A 23095-nucleotide genomic window follows, 5' to 3' on the forward strand; every position below is an offset into this window, starting at 1 on the left:
TTCTCCATCCATTTAGGAGGTCTGTTTCACTTTCCAAACACCTTTAGATCCCCTCCAAGCTATTTATCCCTCACCCTTAAGACCCAGGCCTCACTAACTTCCTATGGAATTGGATCCTCAATTTCCTCACTTACAGACCCAGTCAGTTCAGATTGGCAACAGCAATGCCTCCACAATCACCATAAGCACTGGTGCCACACAAGGCTGTGTGCTTGGCTCCCAGCTCTTCTCACCTTATACTGACAGGAGGCTAAGTACAACACCAATGCTATATTTAATTTTACTAAGAGCACCACTGTTGTTAGCCGAATCCAAGGCAATGACGACACAGTGTATAGGAGGTGATTGAAAATCTGGTTGAGTGGTGCCACAACAACAGCCTCTCACTCTATGTCAGCAAAACCAAACAGTTGATTATTGACTACAGGAAGAAGAAACTGGAGGTCCTTGAGCCAGTTCTTGTTAGGGAACTAGAAGTCGAGAGGGTCAGTACCTTTAAATTCCTTGGTGTTATTATCTATTCTCTGAGCTGACAGGAAGCTCAGAGACCTCGGCCTTGACCCTGCCTTGTGCAGCTAGATCCTCGACTTCCTGTCAGATTGCCAGCAAGTGGTAAGAGTGAGCTCCCTCACCTCCACCCCTCTGACTCTCAACGCAGGAGCCCCTCAGGGCTGTGTACTAAATCCCCTCATTTACTTCCTGTACACCCATGACTGTGTCACCACCCACAGCTCTAATCTGCTAATTAAATTTGCCAACAACACTACGTTGATTGACCCAATCTCAAACAATAATGAGGTGGCCTGTAGGGAAGAAGTAGGCACAGTGGTGTCAAGAAAACAATCTCTCCCTCTATGTCGCAAAAGTAAAGGTGCTGTTTGTGGATTACTGGAGGAATGGAGATGGGCTAACCTCTATTGACATCAATGGATCTGGGGCTGAGAGAGTAAACAGCTTCAAGTTCCTCAGCATTCAGATCACTGAGGACCTCAAGTGGTCTGTACACACCCAGCTGCACAACACTGCCTCTTTCACCTCAGACGGTTGAGGAAGTTTGGTATGGGCCCTCAGATCTTAAGAACTTTCTACAGGGGCACAATTGAGAGCATCCTGACTGGCTGCATCACTGCCTGGTATGGGAACTGTGGCTCCCTTAATTGCAGGATTCTGTCGAGAGTGGTGCAGACGGCCCAACACATCTATAGTTGTGAACTTCCCATGATTCAGGACATTTACAAAAACAGGTGTGAGAAAAATGCCCGAAGGATCATTGGGGACCCGAGTAACCCCAACCACAATCTATTCCAGCTGCTACCATCCGGGAAACGGTACTGCAACATAAAAGCCAGGACCAATAGGCTCCGGAACAGCTTCTTCCACCAGGCCATCAACTGATGAACTCATGCTGATCTGAGCATCTTTCTATGTTACATTGACCGTATTTATTATAAACTATTATAAATTACTATGATTGCATATTGCACATTTAGACAGAAATGTAATGTAAATATTTTTACTCCTCATGTATGTGAAGGATGTAAGAAATAAGGTCACTTCAATTCAATTTCAGTCTGCCCTGGGTTCAGCACAAGAGCCATTACAAAGTAGAAGCACCTCTAGTTTCTTAGAAGTTTGCACAGATTTGGTATGTCATCAAAACATTAACAAACTTCTACAGAGGCACAATGGAGAGTGTCCTGACTGGGTTACATCACTGCCTGATATGGAAATACCATTGCCCATGAACAGTAAAGCCTATAAAATGTGGTGATACAGGCCAGTCCATCACAGGAAAAACCCTCCCCACCAATGAGCACATCTACAAGGAGTGCTGCCATGAGAAAGCAGCATTCACCATCGAGAACCCCATCATCCGGGCCGTGCTCACTGCTGCCATAGGGAAGGAGGTATAGGAGCCTTTGGCCCCACATCACCAGGTTCTGGAACAATTATTACCATCCACCCATCAGGCTCCTGAAGCAATGTGGATAAGTTCCCTCACCTCAGCATTGAACTGATCACTGAACTCAACCTATGGACTCAATTGGAAGATTCTACAACTCATGTTCTCAGTATTATTTATTTATGTATATATTATTATTTTTTTTCTAATTGCACAGTTTGTCTTGCTTTGCACTTTGATCGCCTGTCAGCATTTGCATATTGTTATTTTTCATTGATTGTGTTGTATGTCTTTGTTCTACAGTTGGCTGCAAGAAAATGAATCTTGGAGTAGTATATGGTGACATACGTACTTTGATATTAAGTTTATTTGGATCTCTGAATTTAAACCATTGCCAATTGATTTTATACAACTCCACTACAGGGAATGGTTTCATGCTGTGTTTAACAAATTGCCTCCCCAGCATGTTGCTGCCTGTTTCTCATGACTCTTGACAGCATCAAGGCCCAAACATCTATCTTGGCTTTGAACATAGTCATTGACTACTTCTTCAACTACCAAGGATTGATTTCCAGAACTTCATGGCCCTTTGAAAGAAGAAATTCTTACTTTACCCTATCTCCAGTGAGTAACTCCATATTCTAAAACTGTGTCCTACTTTTAGATTCTGTCATGAGGAAAAATATTCTCACAACGCCCATTCTGCTAAGCCCCCACAGAATCTAAGTTTCTAACAAGGACACACTTACACTACATAGTTTGTGCCAAAGCTCCTGCTCTAGTAAGTTGCAACAGGACTACAGGACTACTGGCAAAGGTGAAGGCATTTAGCAAGGAAAGGGTTACTGATAGCATGGGTGTGGTGCAACACACACACACAATGCTGAAGGAACTCAGCAGGCCAAACAGCATCTATAGAAATGGGAGTAGTTGACGTTTCAGGCCGACAGAAGGGGCTTGGCCAAAAATGTCAACTGTTTACTCTTTTCCATAGATACTGCCTCACCTGCCTTATTTTTTTTTTTTTTTTTGAAGTTTTCTTTTCTTCTTTCTTTCTTTTTCAATCTTTTTATTGATTTTCACATATACACAAAAAAAATAACATAGTAATAAGTAAATTATAAATACAGTAGACTTGAAATCACATTGATAATAAGATAATAATATCCTACTAAACATCAACAAAAGAAAATACCTTAATCAAGTCCACATGATTATATGAAAAAAAAACAAAAATAACCATTAAAAAAGAAAAAAAAATATTAAAAAATATGTGAGAAAAAAAAAATATATATATTAAAAAAAAATAAAACACTAAACTAAACTAACATAGGCAATAATAACAGTTTACAAGTATAAGATAGTGTCAAAGAACTCCGGAACTCCATACCTGAACATGAATAAGCAGAAAGGTCTGGAGAAGGCCAAATTAATTCATATGAAAATGTCGAATAAACGGTCTCCAAGTTTCTTCAAATTTAATTGATGAGTCAAAAATAGTGCTTCTAATTTTTTCCAAACTCAGACAAGAAATAGTTTGAGAAAGCCATTGAAATGTAGTAGGAGGATTTACTTCTTTCCAATTTTGTAGTATAGACCTTCTGGCCATTAATGTTACAAAAGCAATCATTCGTCTGATTGAGGGGGAAAACTGATTGCCATCTTCATTTGGTATGCCAAAAATTGCAGTAATAAAATGAGGTTGTAAATCTATATTCCAAATTGAGGAAATAGTAGTAAATATATCCTTCCAATAATTATGTAAAGTGGGACATGACCAAAACATATGGGTCAATGAGGCCACTGCTAAATGACATCTGTCACATAGAGGGTTAATATGAGAATAAAATCGAACAAGTTTATCTTTAGACATATGAGCTCTATGTACAATTTTAAATTGTATTAAAGCATGTTTAGCACATATAGAAGAAGAATTAACCATTTGCAAAATTTTTTCCCATTTATCTGTTGATATGTTGTATTGAAGTTCTTTTTCCCATTCTTGTTTAATTCTAACTGATATTTCTGGTTGTATCTTCATAATCATATTATAAATAAAAGCTACTAATCCCTTCTGACAAGGATTTAAGATAAAGATCAAATCTGTAGTGTCCATCAAAGTTGAATTAGGAAAAGATGGTAAAACTTTATGTAAAAAATTTCTAATTTGTAAATATCTGAAAAAATTAGATTTAGGTAATTCAAATTTATTAGAAAGTTGATCAAATGACATCAAAGTATCTTCAAAAAAGAGATCACGAAAACATTTTATACCTTTCCTTTTCCATATGTTAAAAGCTTGATCTGTCCAGGAGGGTTTGAAAAAGAAATTAAATAAGATAGGGCTATCAAGAACAAAGTTTTTCAAAATAAAAAACTTACGAAATTGAAACCAAATTCGTAATGTATGTTTAATAACAGGATTAAATATTTGTTTATTAAATTTAACTAAATCCGCAGGAAGACAAGAACCAAGAACAGAGAATAGAGAATATCCCTTTACCTCATTACATTCCAAATTTACCCACTGTGGGCACAGTGGTGAATCCAAATCTAATTTCCAATACAATAAATTACGAATATTATTTGCCCAATAATAAAATCTAAAATTAGGTAAAGCTAAACCACCATCTTTTTTTGATTTTTGTAATTGCTTTTTACTTAACCTAGGGTTTTTATTTTGCCACACAAATGAAGAAATTTTTGAATCAATGTTATCAAAAAAAGATTTAGGAATAAAAACTGGTAGGGCTTGAAATAAATATAAAAATTTCGGTAAAATCATCATTTTGACAGCATTAATCCGACCAATTAATGATAAAAACAAGGGAGACCATCTTGTAGTAAGTTGATGAATTTGATGAAGCATAGGTAAAAAATTCAGTCTAAATAAATCTTTATATTTCTTGGTAATTTTTATACCTAGATAAGTGAAGTTATCAGTAACAACTTTAAATGGTATCCTATCAGTCAATAAAGTTTGTGCATTTAAAGGAAATAATTCACTCTTATCTAAATTTAGTTTATAACCAGAAAAAGTACCAAATTGAACCAACAAGGATAAAATAGCAGGAATAGACCTATCAGGGTCAGAAATATATAACAGCAAATCATCAGCATAAAGAGATAATTTATATAACTTCTCATTACGGGTAATACCAAAAATATTAGGAGATTCACGAATAGTAATAGCTAAAGGTTCTAATGCAATATTAAATAATAAAGGACTTAAGGGACAACCTTGTCTCGTACCACGAGATAATTGAAAAAAAGAGGATCTGTGGTTGTTCGTAAAAACAGAAGCAACAGGTTTATGATATATTAATTTAATCCATGATATAAAATTAGGACTAAAATTAAAATTTCTCAATGTATTAAATAAATATATCCATTCAACTCTATCAAAAGCTTTTTCAGCATCTAATGAAATAACACATTCTGGGATTGTGGGTGGTGAAGTATGAATTATATTAATCAATCACCTGCCTTATTTTGTGTGCGTTGCTTGGATTTTCAGCATCTGCAGGTTTTCTTGTGCATGAGTATGATGTTGGCTAAGTAACAAACAGCAGGTGATGGGGATAAGTGGTTGGCTTCCAGACCGAGAGAAGATGAATTGGTGTTCGGACCATAGCTCTTGCTGCTCCATATTAATCACCCAGACCTGGAAATGTATGCCGTAATTTCTAAATGTACAGATCAGAGAAAATTTGGCAGTATTGTGAAGAGGAAAGTGATAGATTGTGGCAGGATGTTAACAGGCTGGCAGATGAAGTTTAGTGTGAAAAGTGAAGTGATACAATAAAGAAAAAAGGATACTGTTCTCAAAGGGGTGCAGAGAAAGAGGGACTGAGCAGTTTGTGCATACATACTATTATGGGGTATGTCTTATTAATTTTAAAGTAGTTAATAAAGCATCAACAATTTTAGGCTTTGTTAATCAAGACTGAGTGCAAAAGCAGGGAATCTATCCTTAACTTTATAAAATACTGCTCCAGCCCCAACAGGAGTTAAATGTAAATTTCTGGTTGCCACATTATGGTAGGTTGTGAAGACACTAGAGAAGTACTATGGAAATTAACAAGAAAAATTCCTAGGATGAAAGGCCACAGTTACAAGGAGACACAGGATTCTTTGAAGACTCAGAAAAATTTGGCATTTGGCATAGTGGAGAAAAAAATGCAAGGTTACAATTGCAGGGCTGTTGGTGAACTACTAAGTTTCTTTTGCAGAAGGTTGGCATAAGAACATAAGAAAAAGGAGCAGGAGTAGGCCATCTGGCCCTTTGATGGCCCATCTGGCCCAATTCAATAAGATCATGGCTGAACTGGCCATGGACTCAGCTCCACCTACCTGCCTTTTCTCCATAACTCTTAATTCTACTATGCATGGACATGATGGGCTAAATGGCTTCCTCTCTAATGTAACCATTCTAATAATTTTATAAAAGTCTATGCCATTGAATTAACTAGAAATGGGTATCAAAAACTAACAGTTTAAGTACAATCATGCTGTTTGAGAATATATTGCAGGAAGGATACTTTAATAGTTAACATATGTTCACAACCTAGCTAGATTATCCTGGAGACTCCAGTGATTAAATATTAGTCTTTTGGAAGCTGTTTCATACTCAACACATATTATTGAGGTAAAAGTAATGACAATTTAACTTTTAGTTAATTATTAATGGCAAATATATTGATTGGCAGATTACTTGTCAGATGAAACAAATCAGTAGAATTACTTGCAAGTTTTTCCACACAGAGAATGGTGACTATATGGGATGAGCTGCCAGAGGAAGTGGTTTCAGCAACTGTGATTACAACAGTTGATCCGAATGGTTATATGGATAGGAAAGTTTTAGAGGAATATGAGTTAAAGATAGATTAGCCCAGTTAGCTATTTTGGTTGGCATGGACAAGTTAAGCCAAAGGGCCTATTCCTATACTGAATTGCTCTAATTCTCTGAGGAGATTTATTAAGCTGCAATATTGACGATGTTTTTCTACTGAGCCAAGAGAAGAGTTGGTTGTGTGCTTGGCCTTGATCCTAGAAATGCAGATTGTCTGACAGATAAACTTACAATATAAATAGAAATAGAGCATTCAGCTGAATTGGAAACTTTTAGCAGGACACAACACAGATTAAAACTGCAGGGCAATGTCACTGTCAGCTGGTGGCCAATTAGCTGAGAATTTCTCTCCCTGTTTCATTAGTATCCTTACAGTTTATTATACTCTATTTAATCTCCATTTAACCTTATGAAAATATAAATTATAAGGAAATGGGAAATATCATCTGGCCCATCCAGTTGACCTAATACAATTATGATAACTTGTGCATTACAATATAGACAAAGTACAGTCCAACTGAAAGTTGGTTTATTCTTGTTATTGGTGTAACTACACAGGGTATAAATGCCATGAAATTTAACTTTTTGCAACACCAAAACAGTACATTACAAGATAAGGACAAACATAAGTTAACATAAACTTAAATTAACATAAGTTATACATAATTTGCAAAATAAAATACAAAATAAGTTTAACAACACTAGTACAAGATTGAGAGAGACAAGAAAAACAATTCTAACATAATGTTAAGGATTATCAGGCTGGTTCAACAACTTGATGGCAGTGGGGAAGAAGGTTTTGTTGAACCTTGAGGTGTGGGTCTTCAAACACCTGTACCCTCCGTGCCTGATGGCAGCATCTAGAAGAGGGCATGGCCCAGGTGGTCTCTGATGATAGATGTTCCCTTCCTGAGACATTGCCTCTTGTAGATGTCAAGTATGGGGAGAGTTGAAAGAATTCAGCAAAGTCAATTTATTATCAGAGCATGTATATGTCACCGTATACTACCTTGAGATTATGATATTTCTTGCAGGCATTTATGGGAAAATAAAGAAATACAATACAATCCACAAAAACCCACACACAAGTAAAGACTGATGAACAACCAATATGCAAAAGAAGAGAAATCATGCAAATAACAATAAACAAAGATACTGAGGATATGAGTTGTAATCCTTGAAAGTGAGTCTATAGGTTGCAGTTCAGTGTTGATGTGAGTGAAGTTATCCATGCTGCTTCAGAAACCTGATGGTTGTAGGGTAATAACTGTTCCTGAACCTGGTGATGTGGGATCTAAGGTGCCTGATTGATAGTAGTGGGAAGGGAGCATACCACTCTCTGTAGCCTCTTGTGTTCCTATGCATTGGAGTTTCCATATGAGGCTGTCAAGCAATCAGTCAAAATGCTTTCCACTATACATCTGCAGAAGTTTGTCGAGTTTCTTCGATGACATGCCAAATCTCCATAAACTTTTAAGGTGAGATCCTGTTGTGCCTTCATCTTGGCTGCATCTAGGCATTTGTCCCTCTGAGATGTTGACACCGAGGAACTTGAATATAGTTACTGTTCCACTGCAGACACCTCAATTGGGACTAGTTCACCTGACTTCCGCTTCCTGGAGTCCACTACCAGTTCCTTGGTCTTGCTGACATTGAGTGCAAGTCTGTTATTAGGACACCACTCACCCAGATGACCTATCTCAAGTCTCTATCACAAGCATGGGATTTCTGTGAGGAAAAAAAAGTTAAAAACACAAGCCACTGTGTGTAATTTATTGTTATTCCTCTTTGCAATTATCAACAATCAAAATTATTACTGAAACGTTTGCTGGGTCTAAATACCCTGCAGAAGCTCTGTTTTGTTGGGCATGTCATGGATCCAACCAGAAGGTTTTGTTCTTATCTGAAGAAATTCAGAACACCACTCTGCATCACTAAAAAGGATAATGTTTTCCAGCCTTTGGAAGAAGCAACTTCTGAGATGTCTAATCTAAATCGGATCTTATTGAACTTAATATTATGGATCCTGCCCCTCTCTAATCTACCTAATCTGGCACGAGTTTTAAATACTTAAAAGAACAAGCTCTCTCCACTCTTAAAGTCAGCAACAAACTTAATAAAATAGTTCAAATTTTCTCAGATAAAAAAGTGCTGGAAACGCTCTACAGCATCTGTGGAAACAGGAACAGCTTTCCAGGTCTGGGACCGCACAACTGAAACTAACCCAAAATATTAACAGTTCCATGTTCTGAAGGTTTTTCCTGAACTGCAAAGTACTTCCAGCATTTTCTGTTTTATACTTTGGATTTTCAACATATGTAACGCACACAAAATTCTGGAGGAACTCAGCAGGTCAGGCAGCATCTATAAAGAGAAATAAACAGTCTACGTCTTAGTCCGATATGTCAACTCTTTATTTCCTCCATTATTGCTGCCCGGCCTGCAGAGTTCCTCCAGCAATTTGTATGCATCGCTCCAGATTTACAGCAGAAGCTCTTGAGTTCCAACACATTCAGTTCTTTTTCCAAAATTGTAACATTAACATAGTGCTCCCCTGTGGTAATCATTATGTATTACAATTAGAATTGATAATAAAATGCTTTTTTGTTCAATTGATTGACAGCATGTGTATCAAGGAGAACTATTCCAGATTGTTCCTTCACTTAACTGATTTCTTTTGTCACTGATATCCATTCCACGAAATCTCCTTTCTATCTTCACCAGGGTCTTGACATCCTTCCCAAAGTATGATGTTCAGAACTGGACACAAAAATGTAGTAGAAATCTAAGATTATCCTCACTGTTTTTGAAAAAGGCAACTTTCTCAGCAATGCAAACCATCCCACGCCACCCCCCTCTTAACCTGTTGTTAACAATAATAATTAGCAGGTCTTATTTATTTATGCAACAATATCTCTTGCTTTTTTTTACAGCTCTCAACAACTCAATATTGTATGGAGATGAAGAGAATCTTACAGGGTGACTGATTAGTTCTGGGCATCAAGGTTTCTAATATAAACAAGGTGTGTCCCCTGTCATACATAAACGTGGCAATGTTACACCTTGTCCTTTCCAAAGCCAGCACTTCCAACTGAATGCAATAAGTAGAACACTTACTTAACATTAAAGGATATACTTTGTATCAAAAGGACACAGATGGTGGTGTGGCTCTATTGGTAAAAGATGGAATTACATCTTTAGAAAGACGTCATAGGGTCAGAGAATGTTGAAACTGTTAGGATAATAAAAGGATAATAAAACCATTATGGGAATCATATATAGCCCTCCAAATAGTAGCCAAGATGTGGGGTTGAGATTGCAAAGGGAACTGGAAAAGGCATGTAATAAGGGTAATGACACAATGTAATAGGGGACTTAAATATGCAAGGGGATTGGGAAAATTAGGCTGACGGTGGATCGCAAAAAGGGGAATTTGTTAAATCCCTAAGCTTTTTAGAACAGCTTGTGCTTGGGCCTATTCAGGGAAAGGCCATCTTAAATTGGGTGTTGTGTAATAACCCAGATCTCATTAGGGAGCTTAATGTAAAGGAACCCTTAGGAGACAGTGATCATAATATGATTGAATTCATACTGCAATTTGAGAGGAAGAGGCATAACTCACACGTATCAGTATCACAATGGAATAAAGCAAATTACCGAGGCATGAGAGAGGAGTTTGCCCAGGTGAATTGGAGGAGGATACTGGCAGGGATGATGGCAGAGCAGAGGTGGTGAAGTTTCTGGGAGTAGTTCACAAGGCACAGGGTAGATATGTCCCACTGAGGAAGAAATTCTAAAATGGCACGGGTAGGCAGCCATGGCAGACAAGGGAAGACAAGGACTGCATAAAAGCCAAGGTAAGGACATTTAAAGTATCAAAAATGAGTTGGATAATTGGGAAGCTTTTAAAATCCATCAGAAGGCAACTAAAAAGGCTATAAGAAGAGAAAAGATGAAATGAGGGCAGACTAGCCAATAATATAAAGCAGGATACCAAAAGTTTTTTTCAGTTGTATAAAGAATAAAAGGGAGGTGAGAGTTGATATTGGACCACTGGAAAATGATGCTGGTGAGGTAGTAATGGGGGACAAAGATATGGCAAATGAACTTAATGGGTACTTTGCATCTGTCTTCATTAAAGATATGGCAAATGAACTTAATGGGTACTTTGCATCTGTCTTCATTGTGGAAGACACTAGCAGTGTGCCAGAGGTCCATGAGTGTCGGGAGCAGGAGGGAGTGCCACTGCTATTACAGAGGAAAAGTTCTAGGCAAACTCAAAGGTCTTAAGGTGGATAAGTCACCTGGGCCAGATGGACTACATCCCAGAGTCTTGAGACAGATTGCCTAAGTTAGTGGATGTATTGGTCATGATTTTTCAAGAATCACTTGATTCTGGCATGGTCCTGCAGGATTGCAAATGTCACTCCACTCTTTAAGAAGGGAGGAAAGCAAAAGAAAGTATAGGCCAGTTAACCTCACTTCAGTGATTGGGAACGTGTTGGAGTCTATTATTAAGGATGAGGTTTCAAGGAACTTGGAGACTAGTGATAAAATAAGCCAAAATCAGCATGGTTTTTGTCAAGGGAAATCTTGCTTGACAAATCTGTTAGTGTTCTTCGAGAAAGTAACAAGCATCATGGACAAGGGAGAGGCAGTGAATGTCATTTACTTGGATTTTCAGAGTCATGGAGAAGTACAGCACAGAAACAGGCCCTTTGGCCCATCTGGTCCATGTCAAAACTATTTAAACTGCTGACTCCCATCAAACTGCATCGGGACCATAGCTCTCCATACCCCTACTATCCATGTACCTATCCAAACTTGTTGCAATTGAATTTGCAAGCATCACCTGTGCTGGCAGCTCATTCCACACTCTGATGACTCCTTGAGTGAAGACGTTTGTTGAACATAATCAAAAATCATACTATTCATTCAATAGTGAGATTATATAGTACAGGATATTGAAGTTCAAAGGCACCAAGGCATGCATGTACTCATCGATAAAGGCCAAATAAACATTTGTAGCAAGCAAACAGAAAGGTAAACAATATGTTAGTCTTCATAACTAGAGGATTTCAGGAGTAAGGAAGGCCTATTACTCTAGTATTGGGCACTGGTAAGATGGCACCAATGACAATACATCCTTTCGGAGATAAGGGGTCCAAAACTGTTGACAATAGTTCAGCCTGACTACTGTCTTATAAAGCCTAGCATCATCTCTTTGTTTTTATATTCTATCCTCCTTTAAATAAATGCCAACAATGCATTTGCCTTCAACCTGTAAATTAACCTTCTGGGAGTCTTGCACGAGGGCTCCTTAGTCCCACTTCACCTCTGTTTGAACCTTCTCCCCATTTAGATAATAGTCCACACCATGCTTCCTTTTACCAAAATACATTATCAAACATTTCCCAACACTGTATTCCATCTGCCACTTTTTAACCCATTCTTCCAATTTGTCTAAGTCCTGCTGCAATTGCATTGCTTCCTCAGCACTACCTACCCCTCCACCTATCTTCATATCACTCGCATACTTTTCCACAAAGCCATCAGTTCCATAATCCACATCATTGGCAATGTGAAAGCAATGGTCGCAATACTGACCCCTGATGAACACCACTAGTCGCTGGCAGCCAACTAGAAATAGCCCCCTTTATTCTCACTCGTTGCCTCCTGCCTGTCACCCATTCCTCTATCCATGCCAGTATCTTTCCTATAACACCATAGGATTTTAGCTTGTTAAGCAGCCTTATGTGTGGCACCTTATCAATGCCTTCCGAATATTTATTCTTTTCCATAGATGCTGCCTGACTTGCTGAATCCCTCCTGGGTTTTGCGAGCTGTCCCATGATATGTGCATATGAAATTACTGCTTAACTTTGTCGTAAATATTTATGACAAGATTTTTCATAAAGTACCAGACAAGATGAGTGGGATGGTTGATCTTCCATCCCTGGATTGAATGGCTTCATTCTGTGTCCTGGCTTTAGTTCTCAAATCCACTGCGGATTTCAGGCGACTTGGGTACAATAGATCGGAATAGTACAACAATTAGAAACGCAGGAGGGCAGAGAATGATAGCAACAGCTGGATACTGCAGCTGCAAGGAGGTAATCCCGGAGAGAGTCCACATTTGAGACAAATCATGGTAAAGAGACGACAGAGGAGCTCAGCTCCCTTGCCCCGTAGCCACGTGGTGGGAACCGACCCGGAAATGTCGCCGTCAGTCACAGCCAATGAGGTGCGGGCCTGGTTGCCAGGTGACGTTGGCCCGTTTGAGCTTGGCAGATGGCGGGCGCCTGTCGGTGCGGGACGCGGGATAGTGGCGGCAGCGCCTCCTCCTCCCGACGCGCTCACAACAGGCCGAACTAGGGCAACCGTCGCTGCCCCTTTGCAGGGCAGCTCACGATCCAGAGCCTGCGCTGCAGTCAAACCGTGTGAGAGCAGCAGCCACGCCCCTCTTCAAAGGCCCAGCCGCCGCATTTTAACAGATACTGGGCGACTCTCCGAACTGGTGCAGTTCTCGTCCTGGTAAGTCCGCCGTTCACCCTGTAAATGCTTTGAAATCTATCCTTGTGGATCCACTCACAGCCTATTTTCGATTTGCAAGGCGAACTTTTTTTAAGGGTTTGTTGATTAAGGTTATTGTTTGCTGGTCATGTGATTTACTGTCAGTTGTAAATATTATCATCTGCCCAAAAACAAGGCTGTTGGTGTTCGTTTACACTCTCGTCGCTTCATTCTTTGCCATGTACTGCTATTTTTTAAATATGGCATGTTATATTTGTGAAGTTAGGCATTTCTGTATTTCACACCACATTGGTACGAGCGAGAGGCAGGTGGAGGCCATTGGGCACTTGGTGTCTGCATTGCCATTCAATAGGATGAAATGTTTATGATATACAACGCAGGTAAAACTCTTTGGCCCACCATATTGTGCCAAACTAATTAAATTAGTAATCAAATACCTAACTAAACTAATCCTTTCTGCTGAATGGTGTCCATCTGCTTCCATTTCCTGCGCCTTCATGCGCTTTTCTAACATTCCTGATAATATCTCAGCTGTATTTGCCTCCATCACAATCCTTGGAAGTACATTCCAGATGCCCATCACTCTGTGTGTGTGGAAAAAAAAACTTGTGTCCCACATCTGCCTTGAACTTAACCCCACTTACCTTAAATACAGGGCCTCTGATATTAGACATTTCGATCTCATTATCTTAGAAACCTCTGTCAGATCCCCCTCAGCCTCTGCCACTCCACAGAAAACAATCCAGGTTTGTTTAACTTCTGACAGCATATGTCCTCTCACCCAGTAAGCTTCTTGTGTACCCTTTCCAATGCCTCAACAGCCTTCCTATAATGGCACAACAGAAATGGACACTAGAGTTTTATGAATTTAACTTCCCAACTCTTGAATTTAATTTGATATAGAGTAAGCATGCCATACACTGCCTTTAATGTATCAACCTGTATAGTAACTTTCAGGCAGATTTGGAGTTGGACCCCAAGATCACTCTGCACATCAACACTGTGAAGTGTCTTGTCATTAACAGGGTACTGTCTCTTTACATTTGATCTCACAAAGTGCAGCACTTCATATTTGGCCAGGTTAAACTTCATCTGCCCATTTCTCCACCCATATCTGCAACTGATCTCTATCCGCTGTATTCTTCGGCATTCGTCTATGTGATCCATACATAATACCACCACCAATGTTTTGTATTGTCTGCAAACATACTAACCTACCTGTATACATTTTCATCCAGGTCACTTTTATCACAAACAGCAGAGGATCCAGTATGGATCCCTTTGGAATACCTCTATTCACAAATCTTAAGCTAGAATAAGCCCTATCCACCACTACCCTCTGTCTTCTATTAGCAAGCCACTTCTGAATCCAAATGGCTAATTCACGTAGATCCCATACATCTTAATCTTTTGGATGAGCCTTCTATGGGGGGGGGACCTAGTCAAATACCTCACTATAATCTATGTAGATAACGTCAATAGCTCTTCAATCATTGTATTCACCTCTTGAAAAGTTCTTATTAAGTTAGTAAGATGTGGCCTGCTGACTGCCCCTAATTACAGCATAATTTTTCAAATGTTCATAAATTCATTTCCTAAAAATTGTCACTGTAACTTCCCTTCCACTCATATATGAGATTCATTGGCTGTAGCTTCCAGATATATCCCTATTTCCTTCTTGAAGATTGAACATCATTAGCTATTTCCTAGTCCTCCAGGGCCTCACCTGTGGTTAAAGAGGCCCTGAAATTATTTGTCAAGGCCTCATCAATATCATTTCTTGTCTCTCTCAATCACCTGGGTTATATCTAGTCAGGCTTTGTAGACTTAACACCATAATATTCTTTAAGAGACCTAGCACTACTTTCATATATCTCTATCCTCCAAGTCCTTCTTGGTAAATACTAATGTAAAATGTTCATTTAGGACCTCCCACATCCTCTGACTCCAAGCACATATTCCCTCCTTTATCCTTGAGTGTTGCTACCTGCTCTCTATTAATATCAGATCAGATCCCATTCTGATCTATCTGTCTTTTTGCCTTTGCTTTCTTGCATTGCTTCACCTTAATGAAAACCACACCATTTTTCATATGGACTTCTGGACCCAAAAATTCAATAAGAATATAAATTTTATCTAGCCTTCTGAACTCAAAATTGAATTTAAGAATCTCAGGTAACACCTTCTCTGTTTTAATAGAACTGCTGGTTCTGTTGTCAGTTCTCCATCTGTAACATTAACTCAGTTTTACTCTCACTGCTAACATTGACAAACATTCTAGTTAGTTCTTTTAGCTCTGGCCATTGATTGTGTCTTGTGCAATAACTTTACATGTTCCTGCAAGAAAAATTATAATGGAAAATAAAAATATGTCAGAACTCTGATGAAATGGAATGGTTTTGATCTTATAGAATTCCTTGTAACTTGGAAGGGTTCCAGTAGATTTGAGTGCAGCAAATGTAACTCTACTGTTCAACAGTGGAGAGGGAATGTACTACCAAATACCGTAGTTAGAATAAAGAAAAATTGAAAGGTAAAAGCAATTTTTTTCTGAAAGTAAAGATTAGCTTTATTTGTCACATGTACATTGAAACATACAATGAAATGCGTTGTTTAAATCAACAACCAACACAGTTCAAGATGTGCTGGGGGGCAGCCCACAAGTGTCAGCATAGTATGCCCACAACTTGGTTACCCTTTTGAATGTGAACAGTTTTTGAATGTGGGAGGAAACTGGTGCATCTTTAGATGCACATAGACAAAGTGAGAAAGTAAAAATTCCTTACAGGTTGACACTGTGAAGCATTATGCTAACCGATATGCTAGGATCGATGAGTTGCTGGCACAAGTAGAAGTAAATGGGCACAATAGAAGTCACAACTTAAGACTTGGTCAAGTTTGCAAACTGACCACAGCTAAACCAACCTTTATGCAAGAAGCCTGTAGGGAAAATATACGCTAGAAATACTGAGCAGGTTGGACAGTATCCATAGGGGAAAAGCAGTTGAATAGGGTCAGTAGCTTTCATGAGGTTTAACTAAGTTAGGAAACAAATGCTTTAAACTAAAGAGAAGGGGAATGAATGGCACAGAAAGCTGAAGGATCTGTGAGAGAGTGGAGACGATAGTATGATTGAATGACTGGCATTGGTTGTGTTGCTTGAAAAAGGATGTTAAGTACTAGACAATAATGAAAAATGCACACAGTTAAGTACAGAGATATTAATTCTGTCTTCCCTCGAGTAAATGAACCGTAAGTTCAGGTATCCTTCAAATATTAAAGAAAATTTTTTTGGAGTGTTTTAAAAAACATTTTTACAGTTGATAGTACTTCATGGTAACCAAATTGAGCGCTGTTCAGATTATGTATAACTTCTCTGCTTTTATGTTCCATTCCTCTTGCAGTGAGCTCGATTTTTGTGTCATTATTTCTTAAAGTGTTGTGAGCTCTAGTCCCTCTTGAGAATCCTTGTGAGTGATAATTTCATATTGTTAGTATATCTATTCTGTCAGCTGGCTCTGTTCTTGTTTGGACTCATTTTCCAGGGAATACATTGCCTCTTTATTCTTCCTACTGAGATGTATTACAATGCCTTCATTGAAAGGGACAGCATAAAATAACTTCTAAGTCCGCCAACTCTGCACCAACTGTTAAGCACCCAATTGTACACTAATCCTGTCCTAATCTATATCATTTTCACCAGTTTCCCACTCTCACCCTCACCTGCATCTTTACACCCACCCCAACCCACACCTCCACCCTCCATGCCCACATCCAACATCATTTTGTCTTTTTAAAAAATTATCGATTCTCAAAATCAGAAGCCCCTGGACTATAGGTTTGGGTTGCAAGCGCAGTTTCCCTTTAAGAAAAATGAAATGTGGAATGTGTGCTGGTCTGCAAGTAAGATTGAAGGGCAGAGCCCTTACACAACTATCCCCCACACCTCCCCACCCCCCCGCACACACTCCCTACTATCCTGCTGGTGAATGTACAGTCTCTAGAAAATAAAGTTGAAGCCCTCAGAGCAAGGTTGCCATGCAAGAGGGACATGATGGGCTTCTGCGTATTTTGCTTCTTGGAGAAATGGCTCATTCCCATTGTTTCAGATGCAGCACTGCAGCCTGAGGAGTTTGCCATCCACTGCAAAGACAGGACACCGTCACAGAGAGAACATACAAACAGTACACAAGGTCAGGGTTGAACCTGGTACTATCATTCTATTAGTTGTACCACTGTGCCATCTAGCTCTATTCCAGTGAATTGAGTAACTTAAATTGTATTCAAACCAAGACAGACAAGGAATTTTAATTACTCTGTTGTATAAATCTCTTGAAGAAAGATTTATACTTACTCACCTACTAGCACAACCACAGGCAGTGCCAAAATGCTATAAGGCAATTTTTTAAAGTTGTTTTTGTTTGAACGTGAGAAATGTGGCAGTCTGAATAGCACAAGTCCACAAATAGTTTCATAAAAAAGGGCCTGATTTTTAGCTCAATTGCATTGAGAGGCATTTGAAGGAGGAGTAGCCAAATATGAGAAGCACTGCTGACTCTATAGGGACCGGGAAGTGACACACGTTTCTGGAGGGAGTTATCAGAAGTAGTGATTGTAGATTTAATGGGGTCAGCATTGGGGGATTGTGTTGAGCGAGAGTTCTGAGCAAATTACAGGTGTGCTGGGTAGGTGCATGTGGTACTTGAGGTGAGGAGATTGCGGAGAGAGGGGTGCAAGTCAATGTTCGGCTCCATTTTGCTGATGAAAGCTTTCGTTGTTCACTGATTAAAGCAATGAGGGAGATTGAGGCAAATGTGGAAGGAGAGCACCAGCTGCCTGCCTTCTGATTGCTGGTGGAGAGCTTGTTTGGCCTGCCGCTGTGCCCAGAGAATGTTATCGATGATCTTCTGCACTTTTCAATATGGATTTGGACTATTGTCTATGGACTTTTTTCAGTCTTATAGTTTTTTTTATATATTCTGTGTTTTTGCCCATTTTTTTGTGGGAGGGAGAGGGGTCTAGGGGTTGATGTTCTTGTTGAATTTTTTTGTTAACTTTACGGGTGGGGGTGGAGCTCGGGGTTGATGATCAATGATCGTGTTGCCGTTCTTTGTTTCTTGGTTTTGTGGCTAGCAAGAGAAGAAGAATGTCAGAGTTGTATACTTGGATAATAAGTGAACCTTTGAATCCTTTTGAGGTTAGTATTCAGAAGTACCAGGTTGCTTCCTTAAATCCTTCGAGGATTGGCAAGAGGACTGTGGATGGAAGCTATAAACTTTTCTAACATTGAATCAAATTTTAGACTGTGACAATAACTAACAAACTTGTTTGATAAGGATTTGAAAGGATAGAGTTGCTGAATGTGGTGAACTGGAGCCAAGATGACATGACTGTGGTGTTCTAAGAGTACAATGAGAAAACTAAAGAGCGAAGGTGACAGGGATGAAAGTCATTAGAAGCAGCAGCTAAAAGTGCGCTTTGGAGTGGACACGAGGGGAAACTCTCAAGCTGACTTACACAGGCTTTTAATATGTATATTTGAATGATAAAATGTGATTGTGAGTAGACAATACGAGAAAGTCTAAAATTAAAGTTGGGTATTCTGTGGTGAAATTAAGTTTGTATTGGTATGGTGGAGCCTGCTGGAGCATCACAAACCTGTTGTTTTTGTAAGTGTGGCGACTTCTGTGGTGTTGCAATAACAAACTTGCACTCAAAGAACTGACTGTAGACTTCAGCAATTGGAAGTTGGGGAACATACATTGATTCTCATTGAGGGGTCAGCGGTAGAAAGGGTAAGCAGTTTGAAGTTCCTGGATGTCAAGAAGGTGACATCCATCATGAAGACCCCTTGCCATCCAGGACAGTAGTACAGTGCAAAACCATAAGAAATTACTATAGCTTACAATAAGAAATAAAATAAAGAGTGCAAATGAGGGATGAACTTCAGAAATCTGATAAAGAGGAAGAAGCTGTTCCTAAAACATTGAGTATGCACCTTCAGGGTTCTCTTACCTCCTCCCTGATGGTAGTAATGGGAAAAGTGCATATCCTGGATGGTGAGAGTACTTAATGATGGATGCCACCTTCTTGAAGCACCGCCTTTTGAAGATTTTCTGATGGTGGCATGGCTTGTGCCTGTCATAGAATTGGTTGAGTCTACAACCTTTTGCAGTCTCTTTCAATCCTGTGTATTGGAGGCTCTGTAGCAGACAGTAATGCAAACAGTTGGATTGCTCTCCAAAGTATATCTGTAGAAATTTGCTAGTCTTCGGGGAAACACCAGACCATCTCAAACTTCTAATGCAGTATAGCTATTGGTGTGCCACCTTCATGATTGCATTAATACGTTGGGTCTAGGATAGATCCTCTGAGAAGTTGATGCCCAGGAACTAAAAGCTGCTTAGTCTTTCCTCTGCTGCCCTCTCAGTGAGGACTGGAGTGCATTCTCCTGACTTTCCATTCCTGCACAATATTTCCCATAAAACATCGAAAACCCACAGCACAATACTGGCCCTTTGGCCCACAAAGCTGTGCCGAACATGTCCTTACCTTAGAAATTACCTAGGGTTACCCATTGCCCTTATTTTTCTAAGCTCCGTGTACCTGTCCAGGAGTCTCCCAAAAGACCCCATTGTATCTGCCACTGTCATTGGCAACCCATTTCATTCACTCACCACTCTCTGCATAAAAAAACTTACCCCTGACAACTCCTCTGTACCTACTTCCAAGCACCTTAAGAACTATGCCCTCTTGCGCTAGCCATTTCAGCCCTGGGAAAAAGCCTCTGACTAACCACACGATTAATGCCTCTCATCTTATACCCCTCTATCAGGTCACCTCTCATCCTCAGCACTACAAAGGTTATTTGAGATAATTTTGAGGAAATTGTTTGTTGAGAGTTCAATTGCTTTTGAACTTGTACTTAAACGTTAAGTAATAGCAAGCAAGTGGTCAGTCTTGTGCCAATTCTATTTCTGTAATTCAAAGTTCAAAATAAATTTATGATCAAAATACATATATGATATGTCACCCTGAGATTCATTACCTTGCAGGCATTCACAGTAAATACAAAGAAACCCAATAGAAACAATGAAAAACTACACACACCAAAGATGGACAACTAATGTGCAAAATGCAAAAAAAAACTAATTATAACAAATGTCGAGAACATGAGTTGTAGAGTCCTCGAAGGTAAGTCCATAGATTGTAGAATGATTCAGCATTGAGGCAAATGAAGTTGAGTGAAGTTTTGCCGTCTGGTTTAAGAGCCTGATGGTTAAGAGGTAATAATTGTTCCTGAACTTTGTGGTTTGGGACCTGAGGCTCTGGTACCACCTCCCATGTGGCAGCAGTGAGAAGAGAGTGTGGCCTGGATGGTGGAGGCATATGCTGCATAGAATCAGAAAAATATTTATGTTTCACTTTTTATATTTATTTGACTGACCTCTGTCAAAATGTCTTTGTATTCCTTGTGTTTCATCAAGTTGGAACATCGAGGGTAATATAGTGGGTCTCTGAAGCAGCTATTTAGCATATCACACAATGAGTAGTTGTACTTATTGTTTTAATAACAATAAATACAATTACTCATTGTAGGCATGTCTTAACCAGCGTCCCGTTTAAGTTCATGAACCCTGAAATGTGATCTATCTTTTTCCTTCCTTAACCTGTGCTGTCCAAAATATATTATAGTCAGAGAATAATATAGCATGGAAACACACCCTTCCCCCAACCCGCCTACTCAGAACTTTGAATGATGTGAGTTGTAATAAACAAGGTATTGGAGTTCTTTTTATGAATTTAGATGGGTTGTATATCTGATCATGTTAAACTTATTAATGTTTATTTGAGATTGCCTCAACCTTTTGAAAACTGTAATCAGTTTTTTTTCGGTAATTCTAAATGTGATAAGATTTTACTTGAAAATAAAGAATTAAAGTTTTATAAATTGTGGCTCCATTGTTAGCCTGAACGTACTATTATTTTAAAACTTATTATGTCATACAGACTTAAAATCCTATTACTTTAACTGTTTCTAAAGTTTAAATGCATATTGCAAAATACAAGTGGATATTTATGAGTTACTCCATTTGCAGGTTTTTATCAAATGTTAGCTTTATTTTGTATTTAAAAGGTTTTAGCTTTTTTTTTATCCTGTCTTTATCCTTAGCAAAGAAATACATGGCTGTAGTATATTTGGTATTGTATTGCTGGCTTATTTAGAATGGTAGTTACAATCTTGATAACCTGCAATTCATGTCTTTTCACAGCTATCAGGCTAACAATCAGTGGGTAGCAATGGAAGACTATGAGGAGTTCTGCAAGAGGCATTTAGCCAGGATTCAATCAGAAATGATAAAACATGAAATTTCACAATCAGTCTACCAGAAGAACAACTCTGTTATTCATTTTCATGGAATAGCTGTACTTTCTCCTTTGGTAAGCTGATCTTCATTTACTCCTTGGTTAAAAAATTAGATATCATGGATTATATAATGCGAACAATTAACTAATTATATTTTCAATTTTACTCACACTATTAATTGCTTGATCTAGGCATGTAATTAGGGAATATAACACGTTCCTTACTACCATTGTTGCGTGATGCAGGCTTCAGAGGACAGGTGATCTACTGCTCCTAATTAGTTGCCACTTCTGTTTTTGGTAATGATGGCACTGATGAATCTAAACTTGATGGAGCTTGTAATGCTGAAAGAAAAGATCCTTCCTGTAACTGGACATCTGATGAATGAAGCTTAAGGATTTTAATGGACATGAAATGGGTGGGAGGCAAGATAGCGTGGAAGTTAGCACAACACCATTATAGCATGGGGTGTCAGAGTTTACGGTTCAATTCTGGTGTCCTATGTAAGGAATTTTTATGTACTCCCCGTGGAATGCATGGGTTTCCCCTGGCCATCAGTTTCCTCCCACAGCCCGAAGACATAAATTTACAGGTCATTGTAAATTGCCCTGTGATTAGGCTAGGATTAAATTGGTGTTGTTCAGGGCTGCTGGAGTGATATAACTCAAAAAATCAGAAGGGCCACTATACTGTTAAATAAAATCAAAAATGAATAAATTTGGACAAGCTTCTACCTGATAAAAATTCCTTATAACAAAACACGTCATGAGCTCTTGTAATTTTCCATCATGTGGCCACAATCTCTGTTGGGATCATTATATTTGAAAATGGTTATTGCTTTCTCAATGTAGTAGACTGCACCAAATCACTTTATGATGAACTGACCTTGTGGTAGTGATGTCTTGCCAAAGACTTCTTGCAATGGTTCCAACAAATCAGTATTTCTGACGTACGAAAATGTTGGATGAACTCAGCAGGTCGGGCAGCATCTGTTGAAAGAAGCAGTCAACGAAACGTTTCAACAGATGCTGCCTGACCTGCTGAGTTCATCCAGCTTTTTTGTATGTTTTGATTTGACCACAGCATCTGCAGTGTACTTTGTGTTCAGTTTTTCTGAATTCTTTGCCCAGTAACTTTGCCAAGTTATCCTATTGGTTTCATCAAATTCAACTTCATTTAACGATTTGAAAATCTTCAGAGTGACATTTATAAACTCAGAATTATGTACGTATTCTGACCACAATTTCTTGGTTTATTGTTTATTACTGCTTGGGTACTATAACTCCAAAAGAGACTGATATAGACCATAGATATCTTAATATGGTGATAGTAGAGCCAGAGAGCAACCTGAATGTTGTTAGTCTTGTTCTTGGGCATCAGTGATGAGCAATTCTCTTTGCCTAATATCATCCTATCATTTGTTGGGGAGAATACCATG

General features: G+C 38.9%; 1 protein-coding gene and 1 long non-coding RNA gene across 12 annotated transcripts in view; one reads left to right on the forward strand and one right to left on the reverse strand.

Annotated features, from left to right (window-relative positions):
- Positions 1-7331: 7331 nt before the first annotated feature.
- LOC132398801 (uncharacterized) lies at positions 7332-12936 on the reverse strand. The gene is made up of 3 exons (XR_009513800.1): positions 12677-12936; positions 9424-9515; positions 7332-8483 (listed from the first exon to the last, which is right to left on the reverse strand). It is a non-coding gene; the product is annotated as an uncharacterized LOC132398801 (long non-coding RNA).
- A 77-nt stretch (positions 12937-13013) lies between these two features.
- The window catches only part of LOC132399231 (centriolar coiled-coil protein of 110 kDa-like), a 52431-nt gene continuing 42349 nt past the window's right edge, over positions 13014-23095 (forward strand). For 9 of the 11 annotated variants that reach the window (XR_009513916.1, XR_009513914.1, XR_009513915.1 and 6 more), the window contains exons 1-4: positions 13014-13289; positions 17399-17482; positions 20345-20483; positions 21563-21731. Coding sequence is in view for 8 of the 11 variants with exons in the window: in XM_059979403.1 (XP_059835386.1) it covers positions 21591-21731 (141 nt within the window). In the remaining 3 variants the exon portion in view is untranslated. The remainder of the gene's footprint in view (positions 13290-17398; positions 17483-20344; positions 20484-21562; positions 21732-23095) is intronic. The other 2 variants (XM_059979400.1, XM_059979401.1) reach the window with 2 other exon arrangements.

Source organism: Hypanus sabinus, chromosome 9 (assembly GCF_030144855.1).
Source record: "Hypanus sabinus isolate sHypSab1 chromosome 9, sHypSab1.hap1, whole genome shotgun sequence".
In the NCBI taxonomy this organism is placed as follows: Eukaryota; Metazoa; Chordata; class Chondrichthyes; order Myliobatiformes; family Dasyatidae; genus Hypanus; species Hypanus sabinus.